At 36.7% G+C, this 24271-nt stretch overlaps 1 protein-coding gene across 6 annotated transcripts in view; it reads left to right on the forward strand.

Annotated features, from left to right (window-relative positions):
• Window positions 1-24271, forward strand: part of LOC150101808 (adenosylhomocysteinase-like 1) — a 328595-nt gene that overhangs the window by 85626 nt on the left and 218698 nt on the right. For 3 of the 6 annotated variants that reach the window (XM_090400535.1, XM_090400533.1, XM_090400534.1), the window contains one exon: window positions 12586-12706. The exons of the other annotated variants lie outside the window; for them this stretch is intronic. In XM_090400535.1, coding sequence (XP_090256661.1) covers window positions 12640-12706 — 67 coding nt within the window. In that variant the 5' untranslated portion in view covers window positions 12586-12639. The remainder of the gene's footprint in view (window positions 1-12585; window positions 12707-24271) is intronic. 6 annotated transcript variants of the gene reach the window in all.

A 24271-nucleotide genomic window follows, 5' to 3' on the forward strand; every position in this document is an offset into this window, starting at 1 on the left:
TTATTTATTTAATTTTTTATGTATCTCCCACCTATAGTACATAGGCAGACTAAGGAATTTTTTTTTTATTTCTTCATAGTCCAGAAGCCCCTGTTGAAAAGACCAAACATGGAGCGTTTTCAACTCACTTCGTGTTTCCAATAAGCAGAGTGTTGGTCTCGCACTGTGAGATGAAATTCATCTCCCACCTAAAGATAAGTGCAAACATTCATGCCCAAGGTGGGATTCAAATTAGTGACTTGTTAGTTGAGCGGGGGTACGTTAATCACTCAGTCAACCTGGCTGATGATATAAAATAAATAGCAGTGGAAGTAGTGCATTCATTGTCTTATATCTGATTTTTATGTCAAACCATATTCCTTTACAGCTTTCATTTCTAACTCTTGACTTACAACTTAGGCTACATATTGTTCTATACTCTGTATCATTTACACTATATATATAGGTAGCCCTCGTATAACGCGAATGTTAGGTTTCACAGAAATGCCGCGTTATATAAATCGCGTTATGCGAGACTCAGATCACATAGAAAAAGTAGGGTTAGGTTCCGAAATCGTTTTTTTTTTTAAAAAAAAAAGATTATATAAAGAATGACATATCCAACAAAAATATATTTTTATTTAATTCAAGTAATTCATGCAAGTTAAGAAAACATAAACTATGAAACAAATACATAGTATAAATTGTATGTAAACTTCATTGCACATAATACATAAATGTTTTAGGCAAAATAAAATGTATATTTCAATCGTCGTCATTCTCTTCAAAACTAACATTTCATAATGTTCTTTATTTACGAGTGGCCGGACGTCGTTATCACTTTATCTCTTGGCCATCATTAGTATAATTCTCATTGCATACTTCGGTTGCTTTAGTTAACAAGAAGTCAGTAATAAGACCTTGCTTACCACTATACTGCAGCAATATTTTATTAAGTTCATAATACGGAGCCAAGCAAATATCAAATTGTCTCGTGAATGTTCCAGAGCGCTCCGTTGAGAGATCATTATCCATAAAATAACTTTCTTGCCAAGTTCAATTCTTCTGATAATTTCTGTAAACTGAACTCTTTAACGGATTCATCGCAATCACAATAGTTGAACTTTCCCCGCCATTTGGTTCGACGTCATCTATTAATTATACCAGTTCCCCCCTCATTTAAATCTATTTCCCCATTAATTAATTCACCAATTTCTTTTTCAATCATATCGCAGAAGCGCTCTAAGTGGCCATTACTACAAAAATGTTTTTGTTTTTTTACATAAAAAAAACATTACATATTGTACGTAACTGACCAAAAAAAAAATAAAGTGCTCAGCTTGAGATTAACACACTTATGATTTTTAATGCGCTTTCCTAGCAGAAAACGAAGACAATTTTCAACAATAAATACTTTATACTGTAAACAATTGACGTACATGCGTGCTAAAGGATATTTCCTCTAATATTCCTTACTTATAACTACGTGTGTGATACGGGCAAACGCAAATTTAACGAAGATAAAATTGGATTTTTAAGTCGCGCAGTGAAAAATTATATGAAAAGATAAAGGGTCACTACAGTTTGTAGACCGCCTTATATCGAAACCAACCGCGTTGTACAAGTACTGCGTTACGAGGGTTACCTGTAATTGTAGTATTTTGAAGAACTTTTCTGTTGGCACCAAATGAGCTTGCGGTGTTCTTTGTGTTGTTCACAATCAAAGAACACCGCTAGCTCAAAAAAACAGTCCCAGAAGAGTGGAACGAAGGAAAATTTGTGCCCGCTGCACATGAGACAATCCAAGTGGTGAAAGTGTAAAGAGGCTGATTAGAGACGAATACAAATCTGGATTGAAGAGTTGGAGATCTTGCTTTATTAGTTCAATTTTATAATAGTGACTACTGTATTGAACAAAGAACTTAAATCAGTTGTCATTCTCTACATATTTATTGCTATAGATATCAATGGCAAAATTAGCCTGTTCAACTGATGTCGTGAAACTCATACAAGCGAACTTTAAGCATTTAAGTGCAATTAGAGCTAATAACGTGAAGAGTTCAAATAAACAGATATATGCGGTGGAATACATTAATTTACCTCGTCAATGTATTATTTTTATTTTTTCCTGATAATTGTGTGTGTTGTCAAAACAGTTTCTTGTTTTGTGAGAGGAGAGACCTCAATTTGGAAAAGCAAAATCCTTCTATTTCCGTATGATATCTTCCAGTTCATCTTTAATTGAAAAAGTCATATAAAGGTTTATTGCATCATAATGAGAGTCAAACTCAGATATTTTACAACGGTATGTCGCTTCGTTCTTTCAACTGCTCAACCGAGGCACTATTATACATAATCGGACGAACAATTTGCGAGCTTAGTCCCGTTGGTTTGGTTGCAGTTGGCGCGAGGTTAGATAACTATTCAATTTGCTTCGAGCTGCCAGATTAACATTACGGCTGTGTATGTGAAGATTAGCGTATTCGTAATTCATTAGTGAAAGTATGGATTTCGTGCTTACAAAAAAGGTATGCAGCTCTTATGCAGGCATAAAATATACAAAGATAATCGGACATTTTACGCTTGTGTGTGCTGGAATTCAAATATTCTTAATTACTTGATATACTTCAGTGAGCTTAAAACACGTTGAAAGCACGGATATGGTTTTTACCTGTTACAAGGTTGTACGAACCGTGTTCCTTTACCTGTGAAATTCATAGCAGGGGAAGTTATTTCAGGTGTGGATAGAAAATAATATTGTACTTTGGAAGCTTCCAGAACGTGCTTCTCGGAAGTTTCGTTTAACTTCCTGAAGTACCTTTTGCGCAGTTCTCAATTTCTAAATAATTATTTGGTGTAAATATAGTTTCTCCTTGCGAATTTTTTTTCCCTTAAAGGAACTTTTAATTAATATTATAAGCGAACTTGTCTCCCTTGTTAATTTTTAATCTATTAAAAAATCGGGCATTAAAAGTCAAGTACTTTGAGAAGGCAGGAGATTGGCAGCAATTTAGAAGGTATGGATCAAATTTCAGATGAGAATTTATCTCAGCATTTTTCAACAAATTATCAGTTAAAGTGAGCTTCTAGGCAAGAGATTGACAGCAGTTTATTGCAGCCAGTCGCCTGCTTTTTTTTTTTTTTTTTTTTTTTTGTATTCTGGGTTATATTTCTACATATACGTTACTTATTTTATAAGTTTCTTTAGAGCTTCCGTACAGCAATTGGAAGAACGATGGTAAGTTCTACCCTTGAATTGGAAAAAAGCCTAAGTTCGATTCTCGTCGTGAAGAAATTAGTAAGGTTTTTCTCCCAGAATCTTGGGGTTTTCAGCTGCATTACAAACAAATCGGCCTTCAGAACACACGCAATTTACAGACAAAAAAAAAATATATAATAATAATAATTCTAGTGGTGGGCAGTAGATGACGTTGGTGTAGATCAGGCATGTCAAACTCGTTTATCTCCAATGGCCAAATTAAGAATTATACACCAAGCCGCGGGCCGCAACGGGGAAAAAAATCTCGAAATAAAGAGGAAACAAATTTTTTAATATTAACATTAGAGTATATAAGTACAAAATACAACCATGTTACAAAAATACATATAAAATATAAAGTTTACATGTACTCTCTCTCTCTCTCTCTCTCTCCATGTGGTAACTCTCCACTCAGAACGAATGTCAGTGAATAAAAAAGCAAAACTTAGTTTGAAGTCTATTATATTTTTGTACCCACTGTTTCTCATCACAATCCCTTCCCCTCCCCTCCCTTTTTCTTTCAAGTATTTAGGATTCTTTTTTTCCCCAGAACAGTTGCCAGTAGAATTCTTCAGGTTGTTTTTCGAACTGTTTTCTCACTTCTCCTTAGGCCTGCCCACTAGTTCTTAACTGAAGACATAATCTAGTGTATCAAGGATACCTTTTGATATGTCGTCAGTTTAGGAAATAATCAGTCCAAGTCTTGAATGAATGACGGTATGTCTCGCCCTTTGATTCTAAAAGGCCTAAGTTCGATTCTCGTTGTGATGAGAGGAAACTTTATGTTGGAATATTTTAATTGAAGGTAAGTTAGCCAATCTCATACGGAGGTATCAGGGTTCATTCTCCTGGAAACTCGGGTTTTTCATCCCACATACAGAAAAATCAGCCATCAGAACACACATGCAATTTACAGACAAAAAATAATGGTGGTGATGGACAGTAGATGCTGTTGGTGTAGATGATGATGGTAGTGGTGGTTTAGTGTAGGGGGTAGATTTAAGTGGTGGAGATGGAAAGTTGTTGAGTAGGTGCCCTCCTTCGATGAGTCTTTGGACTCCTTGGAGGTGTCACTAAATAATAAAATAATAAAGGAGGATGCTCACAACATCAAGTCTAAACTCTTCAATAGCTGCTGAAGTGAATGTGCTCTTGTGCAGGCTCAAATTATCATGTTGGAAAAGACTTCCTCAGCAACGACACAGTTAATTTGATTTTTCAACTTTCTCAGAGCCTTCATATAGCTTTGCACATATATCATCCCTTTCACTATGTATTAGCATGCACTTTCCAGTGAAAAGTTGCGATTTAAACTCTTTGGCCTTTGGTAGGTACCTTGCAATATTTCATACACTAAATTTTCAGTTTAGGGTCATAATGATGAATCCAGCTTTCATCTGTAGACATAATTTGTGAAGAAAAGCATTGCCTTCTCTTTGGTATCTTGAAACAATTGGCAACAAACTTTTATTGCAACCTAGTTTTATAATGATTTGATTAACTTGTGCTGCTCTCGTGTTCAATTTTAGTACCATTATTATTATTCAGGCCTCCATGGAGTCAAAAGACTCATTGTGGGAGGTCCTTTCTAAGACATACGTCTATCAAGGCTCATCGAGGGAGGTCCCTCCTAGGAAACGCGTCTATCATACCACTCCTTAAATGCATTGACCATTCTCGCTCTCACCACTATCAAGCAACGCATTCCATGGTTCAACCACCCTCCATGCAAAGAAACCACTCCTTGCCCTCTTTCTCATAGTTTCCTTTCGTAACTTCCAGGGATGGCCCCTTGTCATGACTCCTTCCTGCTGTTCAACCAAGCGAAAGAACTCCCCAGTGTCGACCCTGTAACCACCTCTCAACAGTTTAAAAGTCTCAATCATATCACCTCTCCTTCTATCCACCAAACTCTGCAGTCCACACTCCATCAGCCTATCCTCATAACTAACATCATACAGTCCTGACACCATCTTTGTTATCTGCCTTTGTATCCTCTCCACAGTTAATTTATCCCCTTCAAATCCTGGCGACCAGATCTGAGAACAATAGTCTAAGTATCGTCCAATCAGAGTCTCGTACAATGGAATGATAACCATTTTATCTCTGCAGGTCAGCGTCTTTCTCATTATTGCAGGAATCCTGTGTTACCCTCACTACTTTTGAAATATGTCCTCTGAATTTCAGGTTTCTATCAATCATCAACCCAGATCTCTTGTTGTCTCCCCTACTTCCTCCAGTGTAGCTCCTCCAATAGAGATATGCAGCGTGTTATCGATGTGTCCCAAGCCTCAAGACCTTACACTTTGCTACATTAAACCGATACCTCCATTCATTTGCCCATCTATCTAGCTTATTCAAATCCTCTTGCAGGGCTACCACATCTGCACTATTACTAATAACCCTTCCCAGCTTCGCATCATCCGCAAACAACTGAATAACCCCTTGCAATCCATGGATAATGTCATTGATGTAAAGGTTAAATAATATAGGTCCCAGTACTGAGCCCTGTGGAACCCCACTTGTAACCTTCCGCCTCTTTGATATTGCTCCACCATACACAACTCTCTGATATCCATCGGACAACCAATCCTGAATCCAGTTGACCAATCTGACATCCAGACACATGTTCTGCAACTTGAATATCAGCTTCTCATGTGGCACCCTGTCAAATGCCTTTGCTAAGTCTAGGAAAATGGCAGTATATGCCTTTCCCTCATCTAATGCTCTTGTAACTTTATCATAAAAGGCTATCATATTGATTAAACGAGCACCCTTTCACAAATCCATGTTGACTCTCACAGATAACATTACCCTCATCTGCCCAATGCTGTATATGGTCCCTCACTACTTTCTCCAAGATCTTACTAACTACTGATTGATCTCTGATTTACTTATCATTGTTTTCATCAGCTTTCTGCTTATGGAAATCATCAGTTTCTATCCACCATTTTATGATTGGTCATTAATGTCAACCCTGCCACTGGTGCTTCTTGTTCTTCAAACCAGGAACTTAAAGTGGTCACATATGCAGTTGCTTTATCATAAAAACTTTAAGTAGCAGTGAATTTCAATAGCATTCACATTTTTGTGTCAGAAATTTGATCACTGCATGTGTTTATCATGCTTTAATAAATTTGTGATGACATTCATTCATTGTGTATGCAATGAAGCAAGAAATACAACTTTGATTGTATGTCACTTCATGCTAAATTTTAGAGGAAGGCTGAAGGAACAAAATAACTAAACACGTTTCATAGCCACTCACACTTCAAGCAGTGCTGTATATGCACTGGCTTAACTTTCAGAATGCCCCTGCTTCCTTAAGCCAAAGGATCACTTGTGTAGAAAAACATACTAATAAGTGGGGATGGGGAAGTTATTATTCCCCTTTATAAAGCTTTATGACTACCTCGCTAAAAATTATTCATCTGGATTTCTTTGGAATGAGGAAGTAGTGGAGAGAATTCAGAGGGTTTGTAGAATGCTTCTTATGAGGACAGATTTGAAAGTTTGAAGATTGCAAAAATTGATAGGAAGAAAAGAGGGATGTGATTGAAACACATTACATGGTACATTGTTGTTAAAGGGAATTTTATACAATAGATATGGAGGAAATTTTTCATTAGATGGTTGAAGAAGAAAGAAACATGGATCACCCCAGAAGTTGAGCACAATTGTGGTTAGCAGAGATGTCAAGACCAGCTTTTTTGTTTAGAAAGTAATGAATGAGTGGAATGGGTTGCCAGAGGTAGTTCTGATTGCACTGTCAGCGAATAATTTAAAGGTGAAGGATATTTGCTGTTATGTGAATAAGTTAGTGTGGGCTCACGTGATGAGTCTTAGGAATGTAGGGAGGTACACAGCTGGTAATAATAGCACACTGCTTGGAAAGAAGTCGATGGACACCATAGTGTGAGGAACAAACAGCCATGGCATCCACCTTCTTTCTCTGCGATGAGTGCTGCAAGCCATCAATGAGGATTTTGGACCATTCTTGTTGTAGGCATGTAATGAAGTCCTGGAGTGGGGCAGACATCCCTTAACCTCACCCAGTGCTCCAGTTCATCTCTCAGATGTCCAATGGGATTGAGATCAGGACTCTGTGGAGGCCAGTCAAGTGTAGTGAGTTCATGAGCTCACACGAACCAGCTTCTGAATGTTTTTCTGCAGATTCATGTTCCATTTGATGCCTGTAACTCTGCATTAAACATGTTGGCCAATGAATAGTGTTTTATACATATTATCCTTTGTAGCATTCTATTCGGTGAGTGTGGTGTTCATCCACACAGTTGTAGCAGCAGTTTTATGACATGGCATTGTCTCTTGCTGAAAGAGAGAATGGTCATTTCAATAGAAACACCATAAAGTAGGAAGCATTGCATTGGGCCATCACATCTCTTAGATACCTCTCAGAGTTCAATGTTTGTGGCACCACAAACAAAGGTCCAAGACCAAACCAAGAAAAACAGGACAATACAATCACACCACCTCCAAATTTCATATGCACTCTAGTAAGAGGCATTCACTGGACATCCGTCGCACCCAATCCTGTGCATCTGCTTGGTAGAGGGTGTGATGTGATTTGTCACTCCATAACACGGCTTGCCAAGCTTCCATGTCCTACTGTACACACTCTTTGCACCACTGAAGGCAATGCTGCATGTTGGTTCAGGTAATGTGGGGCTTGCATATTGCAGTCCATGTTATGAGCCTTGGTTCTGAATGTTTTTGTGCAGATTCATGTTCCATTTGATGCTGCCTGTAACTCTACATTCAACATGTTGCCATTGAATAGCATTCTATGCATATTATCCTTTGTAGCATCCTATGGTATGTTCAGCAAGTGTGGTGGTCATCCACTGCAACACTTCTGGTTGACTCCCTGCACTTCTGTCTCAGTATGGTATCACTGATTGTTGACCTGTGATGGCCCAATTTGTCAACAGTTTGTTGAACAGATAGGCATGCAACTTAGCATCCTATCACAACATCTTTTTCAAACTCTGTTTCCTTCTCGTAGCCATTTCACCTAACATAGTTACACTGATTTGGAAGCATTGCACTCCTCCAGTTTATATCAGATACAAACACGTGACTCATTACATGGCATGATGTATCTCGTCTGTGTGGGTGTCCATTGCCATCTTTACAAGCAGTGTATATGTTATATTATAATTAATGCTTAATTGGCTGATTTGAATAGTTTGTGTGCTCAAATTAACAGGCTCAGGGTTAGAATCCAACTCTTGGTAAGAAGTTTGTAAATTCCTTTTAGATGGATGATTTTCATCATCCAGTATGAGACCACCACCACTCTGCTTCATGGGGGCTGAAATGCTTGAAATATTTTGACATCTAGAATAGTGTTCTCAAAGTATCTGTTAGCCACCTATCTTAGTAAATGTGCTATAGGTTTATAACGTCTTTGTAGATAAGATTATAAAAAAAAAAAAGGGGGGGAGGGATGCCTCTGACCAGCTCTTTGCTTGCACTTCTGTTTATTTTGGTTACTTGCAATATCATTAAGATGATGTGAGGATGTAATATCCACATGTTTCTTAATGCTGAATTGGATAGGACAGCAGTTAATAAAGTTGATCTGAATTGACTATCAAATTCCAGTGAATGGTAATAGTTACCAGTTGAGCATAGCAGAGTATATAATTATTGACAGGATTACACTGAAAGAAATCTATGAGACCAGTGATTAGGGACTTACGGTGGACAGTCAGTATAGTCAGTTTGGAGGACATATGGCTGAAATGGAATAAATAGTATAAAGAATCAATTTATGTTGATAAATACAATCTTTATAAAAATTGAAGGTATTACCATGTTTATAAGGCTTTGCAACTACATTTTGAGTGTCATACTGCGATTTAATTTTTTGGGTTGAAGAATTGTGGGGATCTAGAGGAGGTGATAGATCTGATCTATTACTATAGGTCAGTAGCGCACCCAGATGGGGGGGGCAATGGCCCTGCCCCCAAAGAAAAAGGAAAAAAACACTAGAAAAATTTCCAGAAATCTTTTCCTAATTAATAAAATTCTTTTTTTTTATATTTATGTTGTCTTGTCTTCTATTTCTATACTACTTATGAATTAGCGATCATTGCAGATGCTCAGTCATAGGTCGTATGCAATGCACAGTGTGTATACAACTTGCCCCCCCCCCCCTCCAAGTTGGGTAGATGATTAAACCCTGAGTGTGCTACTGCTATGGATTGAAGGATATTGTCGGTGGCAAAAGCAAAATTGGATTCTGTTAGGCAGAAAGGATGTTATGTGATAAATTCCTTCTTTTCTATTGGATGTATGCAGAAGAATTTTTCAGTACTTTAGCAGGAGGAGGAGAAAAATCAAGAGGTCACCCTTTTCATTCCCCTTTTTTTCCCCCAGACATGAGCAAGGTAAAGTGTGTGTGTGGTTGGTTTGATTCTCTGGGGATTCAACGGAGATGCTTGGGTAATAGTAGTAGTGATAATATTATATACAGCCACACTGCTAATTCCTTAAAGTCAGTTAGCTGGAATGCACCACAAAGAGTTTATTCTATAAATTAAAATAAACTTCATTAATCTTGAAGCATAATCTTAGTTACACTTTACATTCTTAATGTGACAGATGTGACTTAGAATTGAATTGAGAATGGAACATGCTATTTGAACCTCGCAGATATAAATGAATGATGAGGTGGGTCAAGTTTTCACTTTTTTGTCTAATTATGTTTTAAGTAGATTTTTTACATATTGCATCTGTCCATGGACATATGTTGTGTGGCTTGCTCCAGAGGGTAGCAAAACAGGTTAATTCCAACAGGTATAGCTGAGAAGCTGAAAAACCTCTTGTGCAATTTTTCAGCCACCTGGTTTTATTAACTACTTGTCCACGCTTGTGGGTTTTGGTGAATGGGGGACTGTGAGGAAGAATGTTTTGGATGTGAAATGAAAGAGAAATACAAAAGTTTGGTCTAGTAGGTTTGAAGCTGGAAAGTAAATGTATGTTGATCGGAAGCTGTTTGTGATTTTAACAGCTTACAGGAAAGTGTGATAGAGGCCAGTTCAGCAGAACAGCACCCATGAAATACTTACTGGAAATGCATAAAGTAGAAACAGAATAAAATATTTAATTAAAATGATTTAAATCTGTGGAAGAAAAAATTGTTTGTTAAACAGATCGCCCTCTTTTGAATAACATCAAGAATTTTTCAGGAGGTTTTTGATGCACTATCCCAAATGTGAGCAGTGGCGTATTTAGGTATAGGCCATATAGGCCCGGGCCTAGAGCGGCAAATTTTGAGGGTCGCAGAAATTTCTGGGCTCTCATTTTTGTAATTATATTTATATTACGAATTTACGATATAAATAGGTTATGCATGTAAATCAACATGTTCATTAAATATGTGGGGGGGGGCACTTTCTACGGGCCTAGGGGCGTGAAATACCTAAATACGCCACTGAATATGAGAACAGCATTCTAAAGTTGGGTAGATTTGGGATTTGTACAGTTAGCAGCTATACAGGTGAAAAGTAGTGTTTTGAGATGAAAAGGACACCCAATTTTTTCCAATCCCAGGACAGTGTTATTTTCTTACACAAACAGAAAACATATTTGTGTCAGAAAAGGCTAGAAACATAACTCAGACTCAAGAAGATGAATCTGTTCATATCTAGAGCTCTCAGTAATTATCAAGGTTAAGGGGAGATAAAGTGAGATCTCTCTTGTGAGAAATGAGACCAGACTGTATTTTGGTAACATTGAAGTTGATAGGTTTGTTCATCCTTACTTGAGAATGGCATATAGGTCACTAATTAAGGCATTAGTTATTGGAAGACTTTGAATCTTGGCTGGTTGATAAGGTTTGTCAAACACAGAAGAGGAATGGAGTGTACCATTGTCACCTAAACTATGGATAGGAGTTTAGTCAGTAAGAAGTCATTTACATATAGAAGAAAGAATTATAGAGCCTTGAAGTGAAAAAAGAAAACTGTCTACCATGACATGACATGGTTGCCCATCTGCAACGGATGGAAAGCAGATCATAAAATAATTTGGTGAGCAAGCCTCTGCTCTGGAAATATTAAGAGCCACAATGAGTTTCTCCGAACCTTTCCATGTTTGTCCCCAAAGATGAGTTAAGTTAGCTTGAATATCTAGTGTGGACTAAGAGTGGTGGTAACTGATCAGTTTGTAGACTTCAAGTGGCAAGCATGTTGATTCTTGATGGTAAGATAAGTTGATAGCTAACTTATCTTACTGTTTCTTGGGATCAAATCCTGTCTGAGATGCAAAGAATTTAAGATTTTTTTTTTCCAATGGTGAGATAGTCAGTTTCATATGGAGGTGCCATATTTTTTTCTCTCTCATAAACCTGTGAGTTTGTCATCTAGAACAAGCAAGCTGGCCAGAACGTGCAATTTACAGACATAATACTTGGGCAGCCTAGCCTCAGTTGCATTGACTAATTCTAAAACAACAAAATAATATGAAGGATTTTTGAAGATAGGTATAGACTGAGTATTAATTCCAGAGTGAAATTTTTGAGCACAGACCATGATACCATTAAGACCAGGAGTTGTTTGGTATCTGGGATAATAATTCTTTGGGTGCATTTGAAGTGAAAGGAAATGTACCAATTACCTTGGGTACATTTTTAGAATCAGAAAGCATGACTACTATTTGATTAGGAAGCACTTGGTCATTTTCGATGGTGATTTTTATTTATTTTTAAACAGATGTGAGCTAGAGCTGTGATATAGGCAGAATATGAAGCTGAAGTGTTTGTCCTGAGCCATTTTGGTATGCTTGGACTCATTTGTTACATCTTATGCAAGAACCAAGCTGCTTGGATAATGGGCAAGGGTTTTGAGTAGAATGGCAGATGAATTGCCTTCCTTCAAGCTAGAATTGTTTCATTTAATTGATCAAATAATAATAATAATAACATAATATTTATGTATAGCTGCTTTTGTTTCGAAGAAAAATTGAAAATTAATTTTGAACAGTAATAATGGTGATGATAAAATTATCAGGCATTTTTCCTTTAACTTTTCTTTTTAATATTCTACTTTCACAAAACTTAAAATCATTTTGAATATTAGTTTGTAAACTTTTCAAGAAACGCTTATCAGTTAACTGAACAAATTCTTATATATACAGACATCTTTCTGTAAAGATTTATTTTATGAAAATGTAAATACTTCATATATAACAAGCAATATTAATTCTTTGGATATTCATTATATTATTCCATGAGTACTGGTATAGCATTAATTTAGTGAGTATGCTGGTATAACATATATATTCTGGTCTCACATTAATTAAATGCATAATTCATTGCTAAGGTGTCACAGGGTTTGGCTGACTTCCAGACATTCAAGGACCGTACGCGGCGGCGCATGAGCCTACCTATAGGTCGATTCCTTGACAGCCGAAGGTCTAGTGTAACTTCCGTTGGTTCCAGCTGTAAGTGCACCCCTCTCTGGCTACTTTCACACTAATTCTCTCACTCATTCTCTTTCATTCATGACTTGTCGTGATTAATATGTTTGCTAGGGTTGATGTATCGGTCATTTTTGATAGTGTGTTTTCCAAACTGATGTAGTTGACTGGCTTGAATTCATTTGAATCCATATATTAGAAGATGAAGCTGTATAATTTGTTCCGTGCTGTTATTGGCTTTTGCAGTGGAAGTATAATTAAAAAGTGGGATGAAATTGTAAATAATTGTTTTAATTTATTAATAAAATTAATATTTTATAAATATACTAGTACTGTAAAGTTAGAGATTGTGTACTCATAATTGTCTGAAAGTTATTTAACTTCTAAAAATTGTTCACTTGTAAATACTTTAAAATTAATTTCCTGTTGCAGTGATTAACAATTTGCATGTTATGCACTCACTTTCTCCTTCCTATCCTTCCCCTTGGATTGGGTAAGATAATGAAAGTAGATGTGCATGGTATTGTGATGTAATAAACATATGCTAAATTTCTTATTTCGTATAATTCAATAATCATGCACTATTCTCACTCACATTTTTCTGATGAAAAATTTTCAATCATGGAACATTAGTATAAGATGTGTAAAATATTACCTCACTAGATTCAAAGGCATTCTTTTTCTCTTTATTATTCTGATCCTTAAATGAATTGCTTATTTAATTTGAAAACAGTTAACATTTCATTAATTATGATTATTTTTATCATTAGACCTCCATGAAGTCAAAAAATTCATTTTGACGTTCACGCGTAGCTCACTAAACTGTGCCTTATAACTATCTATGTTTTCATATTCACTGCACTCTTGGCCAGTGCATCCCTTTCACTAACCACTCTATGCCAAAAACATATCTTCATTTCCCTGTTCACATTCTCCTTATGCAGCTTACAGAGATGGCCAATGTTTCAGAAACTGGAAACCACCTTATTCAATAGTCTCTGGACCTTTTCCAGTATACTCTCATTCCCTTGAAAAACCAGATGACCAAATCTGTGCAGAAAAATCCATATGTGTGGCCTAATCAAGATCTCATACAAGGAAAACATAAATTCCTTGCTACATTTCAATCTCCTCCACATCATTGCTATAATCTGTTGTGATGTCCTTTCAGTTTCAGTAGTGTACCTTAAATTTTAGGTCCTTGAACACCACACCTCCAGATCCGTTATCTCTTCCCCTATCTATAAGATATACCCACCACCTGTATACTCTGCATTCTATAGTTCTCAGAGTAAAAATCTTGGAGGTTTGAAGATTCCATATTTTAAAATTTCACACTTTCAAACATTCAATGGCTCCAGTCATGCAATCTCATCTCTTTAAATCCTTCTGTAAAGCAAACATGCTTTACTCTTCATCACACCTTCCGAAATATCATTAACTTTTTTTAATATCACTCTTGCAAGATTGTAAGGCATATAGCAAATGCATTCAATAACTATCTAGTAGAAGCAATGTCTAAATGTATTCCAAGGGTGAGAAGGTTAAATAAGGTGGGTGGGTGTGAAATGGATGAATAAAGAGAATAAGCATGCGATACAAAGAAAAAGGGCATTGTGGAGGCAGCATAAGAGAAGTGGAAATAACCAATTCCATGAGGTCTACAAAGACCAGGCAAGGAGGGGTGACTTGGTTTGTGAGGGTAGCTAAAGAGAGGTATGAACAGCAGTTAGCTAATGAAGCCAAAAAGAATCCTAAGGAGTTATTTTGATATGTAGCCAGCAAAAGAAAGAATGATTATGGAAGGATGACACTGATAGGAGAAAATGGTATAAAGACAGCTGTTGTGGAATGTGTGGTGGAGATACTTAATGAGCGGTTCATAAACGTCTTTTAATCTTGTGAATGTGACTTCATGGAGAGATTGAGAGGAGTTGATGATGGGGAGGAGAGACTGACTGTAAGTGAGCAAGAAGTGTATGGGGGAGTTGAGGAAACTAGATGTTAATAAGGCTGTGGGACTTGATAATATAACACCACTTATTCTGAAGGAATGTGCCAGGGAGTTGACACCATCCTTGACACATTTTTTTAAGAAGAGTCTTGCACTCGGTCAAGTTCCTAAGGAGGGCAAGATTGTGCCACTTCATAAAGGAGGTGATCGAACTCAAGCATCAAACTATAGGCCTATCTGTATGTCAGGTGTTGTAGTTAAGTTGTTCGAGACTTGTGAGAACTAGGATTCACAGTTGGGTTGACAACAATGGTATTATCTTTGATGGACAGCATTGATTTGCTAAAGGAAGGTCATATTTTAGTAATGTACTTACTTATTACAATAAAGTAACTGCTTCCTTGGACAGAGGAGAAGGATACATAGTAAAATACTTGGATTTCACAAAAGCTTTTGATAAAGTACCTCATGATAGGTTGACAGTCAAACTAGAGCAGAAGGAGTTGGATATTAGATTAGTGCATTGGATTGGAGACTGGCTATCTGATAGGTATCAACAAGTTGTGTATGGAGGAGTGATATCCAGGAAAAGGAAAGTCACTACTGGAGTGCCTCAAGGATCTGTTTTATGGCCATTACTGTTTAATTTATATATTAATGATATTGATGAAGATTGGAATGGAGATATTCAGTTGTTTGCAGATGATACAAAGTTGGGACGAACCATGAAGAGTATTGAAGATATTGTGGCCTTACAAGGAGACTTGAATAAATTGAGTGATTTGTCAAGGAAATGGGGATGTGAGTTCAATGTTGCAAAATGTAAGGTTTTAAAATTTGGAAAACAAAGATGGGATGCAGAATTTATGCTTGGTGAGTATATATTGTTGGATGTGTAGGAAATGAGATCTGGGAGTGATAGTGGATAAGGATCTGAAATTTAGCAGACACATAACCAAAATTGTGAAGACAACACAAAGGCTTCTGGGAATGATGCGGAGGACACTCACTTGTAGGAATAGGGAGATTCTTGTTCCATTGTATAAGGCGTTGATTAGGCCACACATGGACTGTTGTGCCAAGATTTGGTCACCGGGTTTTCAGAAGGATGAAGAGATGTTGGAAAGGTCCAAAGGAGACTGACTAAGGTAGTTTCTGACCTCTGGAATGTTGAGTATGAGGAAAGATTGAGAAGATGTAATTTGCAGAGTCTGGTGGACAGGAGGAAGAGGGGAGATATGATAGAGACCTACAAGTTGGTAAGGGGTTGTTATAGGATCAATGCTGGAAAAGTTCTACAGAAAATAGTGGGAGATTGAGGGATAACCAGAGGTCATCCCTGGAAACTGTATAAAGAGGGTGTGAGTAGGGGAGTGAGAGGCAGTTTTTTTCCGTGCAGAGTTGTAAATGATTGGAATGCGTTGTCTAAGAGTGTGGCGTCTGCAAGGAGTTTGAGTGTGTTTAAGACACGGTATGATGAGGTGTGTGTGTGTGTGTGTGTGTGTGTGTGTGTGTGTGTGTGTGTGTGTGTGTGTGTGTGTGTGTGTGTGATAAAAGGACCTCCCAGATGAGTCTTTGACTCCATGAGGTCTTGGGTAATAATAATAATTCCATGTGTGGGCTGGGAACAAGAGCAAAGCAATTGGTTGATATTCCTCTTAATGATCTGGAGGTTGTATTCTTGCAGAATACATCATGGGGAAGGCTATTCCACTCAACTGAGATAGATGGAATGAAAGGTTAATTGTAGCTGGTTCAGTCAATGAGCAGTCTAACTGCAAAAGGATACTTGGTAACTATTGCTTCTGTTATTGTAAACTTAGCAGAAATGAGTGTTGTTGGTTGGTGGGGGGGGGGAAGCATACTGGATTCTAGTTCTGCTGAACAATGCCAGTAGAGGATAGTGTGGAAACTGGCCACATGTGAAACAGTGGCTGAAGAGATTTTGCAAAAGAGTTGTTAATGAACCAAACTGCTTTCTTCTGAACTGCATCAAGACCTCTTTACAGAGGTATTAGATACTCCACCCCAAATGTCAGATCAGTATTTCAAGGTTGGACAGATCTGGGGATTTGTACCAGGTAACTGCACAGATGAAAAGTAATGTCTTGAATGAAAGAGAATATGAAGTTTTCTAGATGCTCAGAATAGTATAGAAGTGATATGATTATGCCAGGAACAGCTATGAGTATGAGTCAGCCCAAAGCGAGAGAGATCTAATTGTGACTGCTGCTGTAAGGGGAGAAGAACTGAGGTCTTTTATGTGAGAAAAGGCAAAACTGTGTTTTTAAAGCATTGAAGATGACCAGGTTGTTATTGTCCCATTTCAGGATGGCGTGAAGATCAGTGTTTAGGGCACTTATTTTAGATGATCTCGTGAAGCTTTGAGATATTTGAGCATTGTAAGGTTTGCCTTGTAAATAGGATGAATGGAAAGTGCTGTCATCAGCAAAACTAAAGAGGATTTGAAGTCAATGAGAGTAGGTTGTTTATGTATATGAGGAAGAGTCAAATTAGTCATAAGGAACACCTGCATTAATAGGAATAGTTGAAAAGAAAGAACACCTTCCACCATCAAAGTGCAACAGGACAGGTTTCTCCAGAACTTACTATGACACACACACATTCAAAGGTGGGTAATGTAGGTTGGGAAATTCTGTGGATCTTGATTGACAAAATCCATATTGGTGGTCACTAATTAGTTGGCAGTGCTCCAGGTCTATTGATTATAGAGAACAGGTGTTAGTTCAGGAGCATATCTTCTGAACACAGTTATGGGATTTCATGAAGACCAGAAGTCTTCATGGTATCCAAGTTTTTAAAGATTCTTCTGTCTTTATGGTCACAGGAGGCATGCAGCAAAATTTCAAGATAAAGGTGATTTGCTTTGGTTATTTCTTCTGAAGTCAGATTAGAAGAATGATGCAAAGAGATTAGCTTTATCGTTAGGTGATGTTGCTGTACTACTAGTTGAGTGATAAAGAGGAAAGGTTGTTTGGAAGTTATACCAAACAACTTTTGAAAGGGACCAGAAGGCATAGCTACAATTCTCACAGGTGGCAAGTTTTCTACATTTAGCCTTTTCAAAGTCAGACTTTGGCCTGGTAATGATGGATGTGCAAGTGTTGTAGGCATTACTGCAGGCCTGAATGAATAAGGCCTGGAGTTTGTCCCAGGGCACTTATGATAAGCTGTTTTCTTTTCTTAGACTACCCAGATGCAGTTTTTGGAAAACTTAGATATGAAATGGGAATATTGAAAAGATTGGAGAATAAAGATCTTTACTCCAAAATGGATAATTTCTGTAATATGATTATAACAAATATCTGGGGAACAGAAGCAGTCAAATCTGACTGTGGAAAGGAGTTACAAAAATTGCATATATTCTCAGCTGCCATTGTTGTAGTGCTATTAAAGTATAAGAGAGGATTGGTGGAGAAAATGTCAGGAATTTGGGTTGGGAGAATATTTGATTTAGGGTCATTGCTTACTACAAATACTTCTGCTTCTCTTCTATATTGGTCATTAGAGTTCGAAAAAAAAAAAAAAAGTTTAAAGTTGAGATCCTAACATCACTCACTAAGGAAGATGAGTTCACTGTCATCTTCCTTATAACAGTGAATTTGGATTGCAGGAAATCAAGCTTGAAGTATAAGAAGTCAAAGATGTCAGAATGGGTGAAAGAGTGGAGACAGCAGATAAATTATACATAATGAAGCTCCCCTTTTTGACCTTCCTAATGAAGATCAAAAAGGGAGGAGTCAAAATTTGGGAATATTATTGGATTGCACAAAAGCAGATGGGTGGTACTACCTTTGTGACAGAAGGAATCATACAGGGTGTAGTTTGGATAGTTAAAATAGGCTTTGTTACTTATGCCAGAGATTTGGTCAAAAACAGATGATGAAGTTTGGATGTTTGCAGGCGATGGTGCACAGCATTTAGGTTGGCATTTATACCATGAATGTTGAAGAATTTTTTTTTTGTCTAAGATATTTTGCTTTTAATTTTTTACATGCAAATGAATCAAGTTGAATGTATAAATTAAACAGCGGTGGACTCCAAAACTGACTCTTGAAGTACACCACTGGTGTGACTTTCCTCTTCAGAGACCTTACTTCCCCCATACAACTTTCTGATACTTATCAGACAGCCAATCTCCTATCCATTGCACTAATCTCATCCATTGTACATCAATTACAAACTTGCCATGTGGTAATTATTATAATAATAATAATAATAATAATCTTCTAAATTCATTTTGCAAAATCTAAATATACCACTATATATGTGTCTCTTGTCCAATGTATTTATCTTGAGCATATTATAAAAACATTGTCTCCTTTTAGCAATCCATTTCTAGATTTTTGCCTTCCTAACCTTGCCAGTCATTCACCACAAGTCCAGACACACAGCTTGGCCTATGACTCAAAGCCTCATTTGCATCATTGCTTTTGTGAAGTGGAACATTTTGTCCTCTTTCCACTCCTTTGGGACTCTTGTTAAGCAAGAATATTGAAGCCATTGTTAACTCATTGGAACATTTTTTTCAAAATGCATGACGATATGTCAAGTATTGCTGCCTTATTAACATCAAGTTTACCTAATTCCTCCTATACCTTTTGTTCATTTATCATCAGTTCTTCTTACTCCATTCCCACTGCACTCAAGCTCTGCATGATATCACCCTTATAAGGATCTGATGCCGTTATCTCGACTATATCATATATACATTTTATATCTCATCTATATCCTCCACAGTGGTTACTATTCTACCTTTTCTCACCAACTAATATCCTCCAAGAAGAGCAAAAGTGCAGTAGAAATAGCAATTAACTGCACCTTTGCTCTCCTCCAAAGGAGCAAAAGTGCAGTTAATTGCTACCAAGTAAATAATCTTCCTGGCCTACCCTTTGTAATCCTCATGCAATTCATTATACAGCTCATCCTGTGTTGCCTCCATAATGGCTTTTTTTTTTCACATTGAATACTTAATCTTTTCATTCATCTATTTCATGTAAACTTGTTTTATTTAATATACTGAATTTTTCATTTATTTTTTTTTTGGTGTACATTCATATTTGCTTTAATATATGCACTAAATAGTTCTTGGCTAGCACCAAAGCAGCAATGATCTCCTGAGCTTTCTATAATCACCTGCTTTGTAGCTCTACATATGTCTTTTGCTTACAGAAGTCCTTATATTGTTATCAACTCATGATGGCCTTCACTAATTGGAAGGAAATATGATATCTAATTTTCAATAACATCCTCTTTTGTGATCATCAAATCTGATTGATTGCTCATTATGTATTCTGTTAATAATTATTACTACTTGTTGCCCAGGGTTCCTCAAAAATTTCAGAAATTCATTCTTTTTGTCCACAGATACCATCTCTTCACTCCAGTCTATATTATAATTAAAATCATTCATAATGTCATCTTTTTTTAATGGCCAGACAAATTTGCTTATGTTTTCTTGATACTCCCAACCACATCCTAGGCCTATAGCAACATCCATCTAAATATTGCATTTTATTCACTTTTGCTCCCTAATGTACTGCATCAAAACCACTACTATTACTGTTTCTCTTATCTCTTCCTTGCATAGGCATAATCCATCTGTTATCACCAGCAATTAACTTTGTGTTCTTGCTCTTTATTTTCACAGAAAACTTTTTACTTTTTCATATTTATTTTTGTCATGATATCTAACCTTGCTTATTTCAATAATTTTGAAATGAATGATCATTGCAACAAGTTTGTCCCTATTATTTCTGATGACTCATGCCATTCACAAATGTAGTAATTCATTACTGCATCTGTAACCAGTTCTGTCCATGCTATTTCTCAGATCTGACTCCTCCACACTTGCCTTCTACTGTTCCTCTATCACCACCTATTCCATAATTTTCCACACATTTAAATGCTTCCCTTGCATCCACATTATTTTTTGTTGTTGTCTGTCCACATACATTCACTACTGCTTCCAGCATCCACCCTTCTTATACTTTGTCTTCCTATTTTACTCACTCTTTTCCATTTCCTTGTCCATTTTACATTGGTCTCCCATTCTCAACTCTCCATTCAAACACTTTAGTCTCTTGTATTATCCTGTTCTTGTTTTTCCACATCACTTCTTACTTCAGATCTCTTTTTCATCTCTGATCGTCATTCTCATCTAGCAACAGCCTCTCCATATGAATGGCATTTAAAATATTCACTCAACATGAACTATAGCAAACACATTCACTAGCAGATTACCAACAAAAAGTCTTGGTTGAAGCTCTGTAGCAACAATACTGTGTTAAAGTGATTCATTGGTAGTTGAAGTGACTACCCTTTTGTATTCTGTAAGTTTATTACAGTAAGGGTTGATTATAAGAAGAGTATTAAATAGATGCCAAATATTTTCTTAGTATGTAAATCATAATTTACCTAAACTGTACAGGGTGTTTTTTTTTTTTTTAATAAAGCATGAGATCTTAGCAGTTTACGAAGCCAGCTATTTCTAAACAAAGGAACTGAGAATCATCAATTCTCTCCCTAGTTTAATGTCCATAACCAGATAACCTGCATATTAAATGTCCCTTTAGGTAAAAAAAAAAAAAAAAAAAAAAAAAAAAAATCTGCACAGTCTTTTATGATGCTTTTTAATCTTCAACAAAGATGGTCTTTGAGTAAAATTATGAATTAGTACAGAAGATATACTACAAAAAAGTTGAATACACAAATAGCATGGGAAAAAAAACACACTTAGAGGTCACATTGTTTAAGATATTTTGTGACTGGAATCAACAAGAAAATCGTCAAATGACAAAAGTAATTCTGGTTGAAGGACAGTGGTAAATTTCACCAACCAGTGATGTTTTATGCAAATTACTTCTGTTAGGAGATCCAGTAGTGGTTATTGCCAAGGGTTTTTAAGATATATTCCAAAGTGTATATTTTAATGAGAATAGAGCATCAAAAACTTCATAAACATATTTGTAGGGGTGTATGTGCATGCTTGCTTAGAAATTTATTCTCTTACAATGACTGGAAACATTGCCTACAGTATCAGAACATGCAACTTGGACTGCTGACCACTAGTAGAACCCTCTAAAGTGTGAGGAGTCAAACTCCTTTGAATCCACAGTGATCATTGAACTAAAGTTTGGATCCACCAATGTATTGGTAGATGCAGGAAAGTTAGAGAACTTTCACAAGTTCCATATAGTCAAGTTTGCAACCCCTACCCAATTATATAATAATGTTGCCATTATACATATAAGTAATGAGTTGTATGGATAACAATACCATAATACATTGAACCAAAATAGTTCAAGAATGGTTCAGATATCATGGCATTGTGTTTAACACATCTTAATCTCCTTATCTGAATCCAATAGAATATTTCAGAGAGGAATATAAGCCACTGGGTGCAACATTCCATCTCACATCTTACTTGCAAGGCATGTTATTAGTCAAGTGAGCCAAAAATCTAGCAGAACAAACTGATACCATTTCTTGCACTGCACCATGCCACTTAAAAGAAGTAGTTCTAAAGGCTAGAGGTGAACCAGCTCTGACCACTCTTCTCCAGATTTTGATGTTTGTAAGCACTATACATATACTTCAGAACTGGCAGCTAATAATTCATACTTGACATCAATGTTTTAAATGTTTTACTCATGTAAAAGATTTAAATTGTAGCCTCTGTTTTAAAACTGAAGATGGTATTTGTGTAAGCATAAGAATCTAGCTTCACAGCTTAAAAAAAGAAAACCATCAATAATTCAACTTTGGAAGTACCACATGCAAAAAATTTTCCTCCTCCTTGAACGACAGTCTTCGTTTCTGGTTCCCTTCCTTGACAAGTCCATTAACCCTTTTACACTTTTCATTCTTCCACTGCCGGTAAACATCATTCTCTTCCAACATCTGCATAGATAAGCTAGATAAACCACTTCCTGTTATCCCTGGATACCAATAAGTTTTCTGATCCTGGTGATAGTACCCCAGTTGTGCTCAGAAACCAGTGCCCATCCTATCCCACAGCATAGAAGCAAGCCTATATTCAGCTTATTCCAAAAAAGGGAGATTAAAGTCAGCCTCTGTTATTCATGTCTGCACCTCATTTCTCTCAAAAATAATCAATTTCAAAATCCAGCTCTTCACCGTTGATAGGTGCACTATATGGATTCTTCCATTGTCAGACACTGCAGATCTCCTAGCCACTATTGAATGCCCTTGGATACAAGTCATGAACTGAATTTCAGAGGCAGTTGATTGTGCCTTGCATAAAGACTTACCTAACAACACGGCACATGACTTACTGTTCACATTTTACAGTTGAGGGGGTAAGTTCCCTACCTGGTCTACCTACCTCACTGTGCCATGGTGGATGACTTTCTCTTAGTATTTTTCTACTAGTGCTGGAGTAGCTCAAAGCTCCACCTAAAATCATATCTATAATTTTGCTGATGACAGTATACTACTACTCATAATATGGCGAGTTGCTATTATGTTGAAAGTTTTTTTCACTTGGTTATACTATAAATTAAAGATGCCAAAAATTTTATTCTTGGTTTCATCCTTTATCCAAGTGTAAGCAAACAGTTTGTGCGTAAAGTCACTTCAGGACTGGGCTACTTGCATATAGAGGTTAATGACTTCACATCAGTTGCTTTAGTATCCCATAATGATAAGCATTATGGGAAGGGCCTCTACCCAGACTGGTTTCGACCTTTGAGCACTCATCAGTAGGAGCTAGACCCAGAAGTGATACCAAGATTGAATTAATGCAGAAGTCATATTTCTATATACAAGTAGTCAAAAGGTATCACACCTTATTTACTAAAATACTCTGGATTAGAGATAGATGTTGAAAGTTTTTTTTCCCTTGGTTATAATATAAATTATATACAAGTAGCCCAGTCGTGAAATGATCATGTGCAAACTTTGTTTGCTTACACTTGGATAAAGGATGAAACCAAGAATATTTCTTGGCATCTTTAATTCAAGTTTTTATTACTATTAACTTGCATTAACTCGAGGCTCCATGCTTATGTCTTGGCAAATATATATTTCAAGCTTAGTGATTCTCAGTCATTTCAGACTTCAAACCATAACTTAAACGCTCTTTTTTCCTTCTTTGGTGGGATGAGGACAGTTTTAGCAACTTCACTGTTACTGAAACAATCCTGTCTTTTTTTGCAGTGAAGATCTCTCTGCATATGTATACCTCCTTTGGTAATACCAGATCTCCAAACAAAATCAGCTCTCTCCCCTCTCCTTGTACTCATGTACACCTCTAGTCTGTTCTGTCAAAACATCTTACATTCAGATTCCTCATCTTTCAAAAAGCATGTAACTCTTTTTCTGCTTAAGACACTGCTTCTTGTTTGTACAACTTCTAATCCTATACAAATCCCTCCCCATCTGTCTTTCTGACCACTTTCTCACAGACAGTTTCTTCCCTACAAGTAGCCCAGTCTTTTTTTTTAATCCTTATGTGCTGTTTTACTGAACTGATTAACATCAATCTTCTTGGACTGTTAAAATGTGAGCAGCTGCTTATCAACATAGTCCATCTCTGTTCTCATCACATAGTATTTTCCCAAAGACTACACTCTAACTATTCAACAACAAAA

The sequence above is a fragment of the Typopeltis vanoorti genome, chromosome 11 (assembly GCF_054136105.1).
Source record: "Typopeltis vanoorti isolate ZY-2024b chromosome 11, IOZ_Tvanoo_1.0, whole genome shotgun sequence".
Classification (NCBI taxonomy): Eukaryota; Metazoa; Arthropoda; class Arachnida; order Uropygi; family Thelyphonidae; genus Typopeltis; species Typopeltis vanoorti.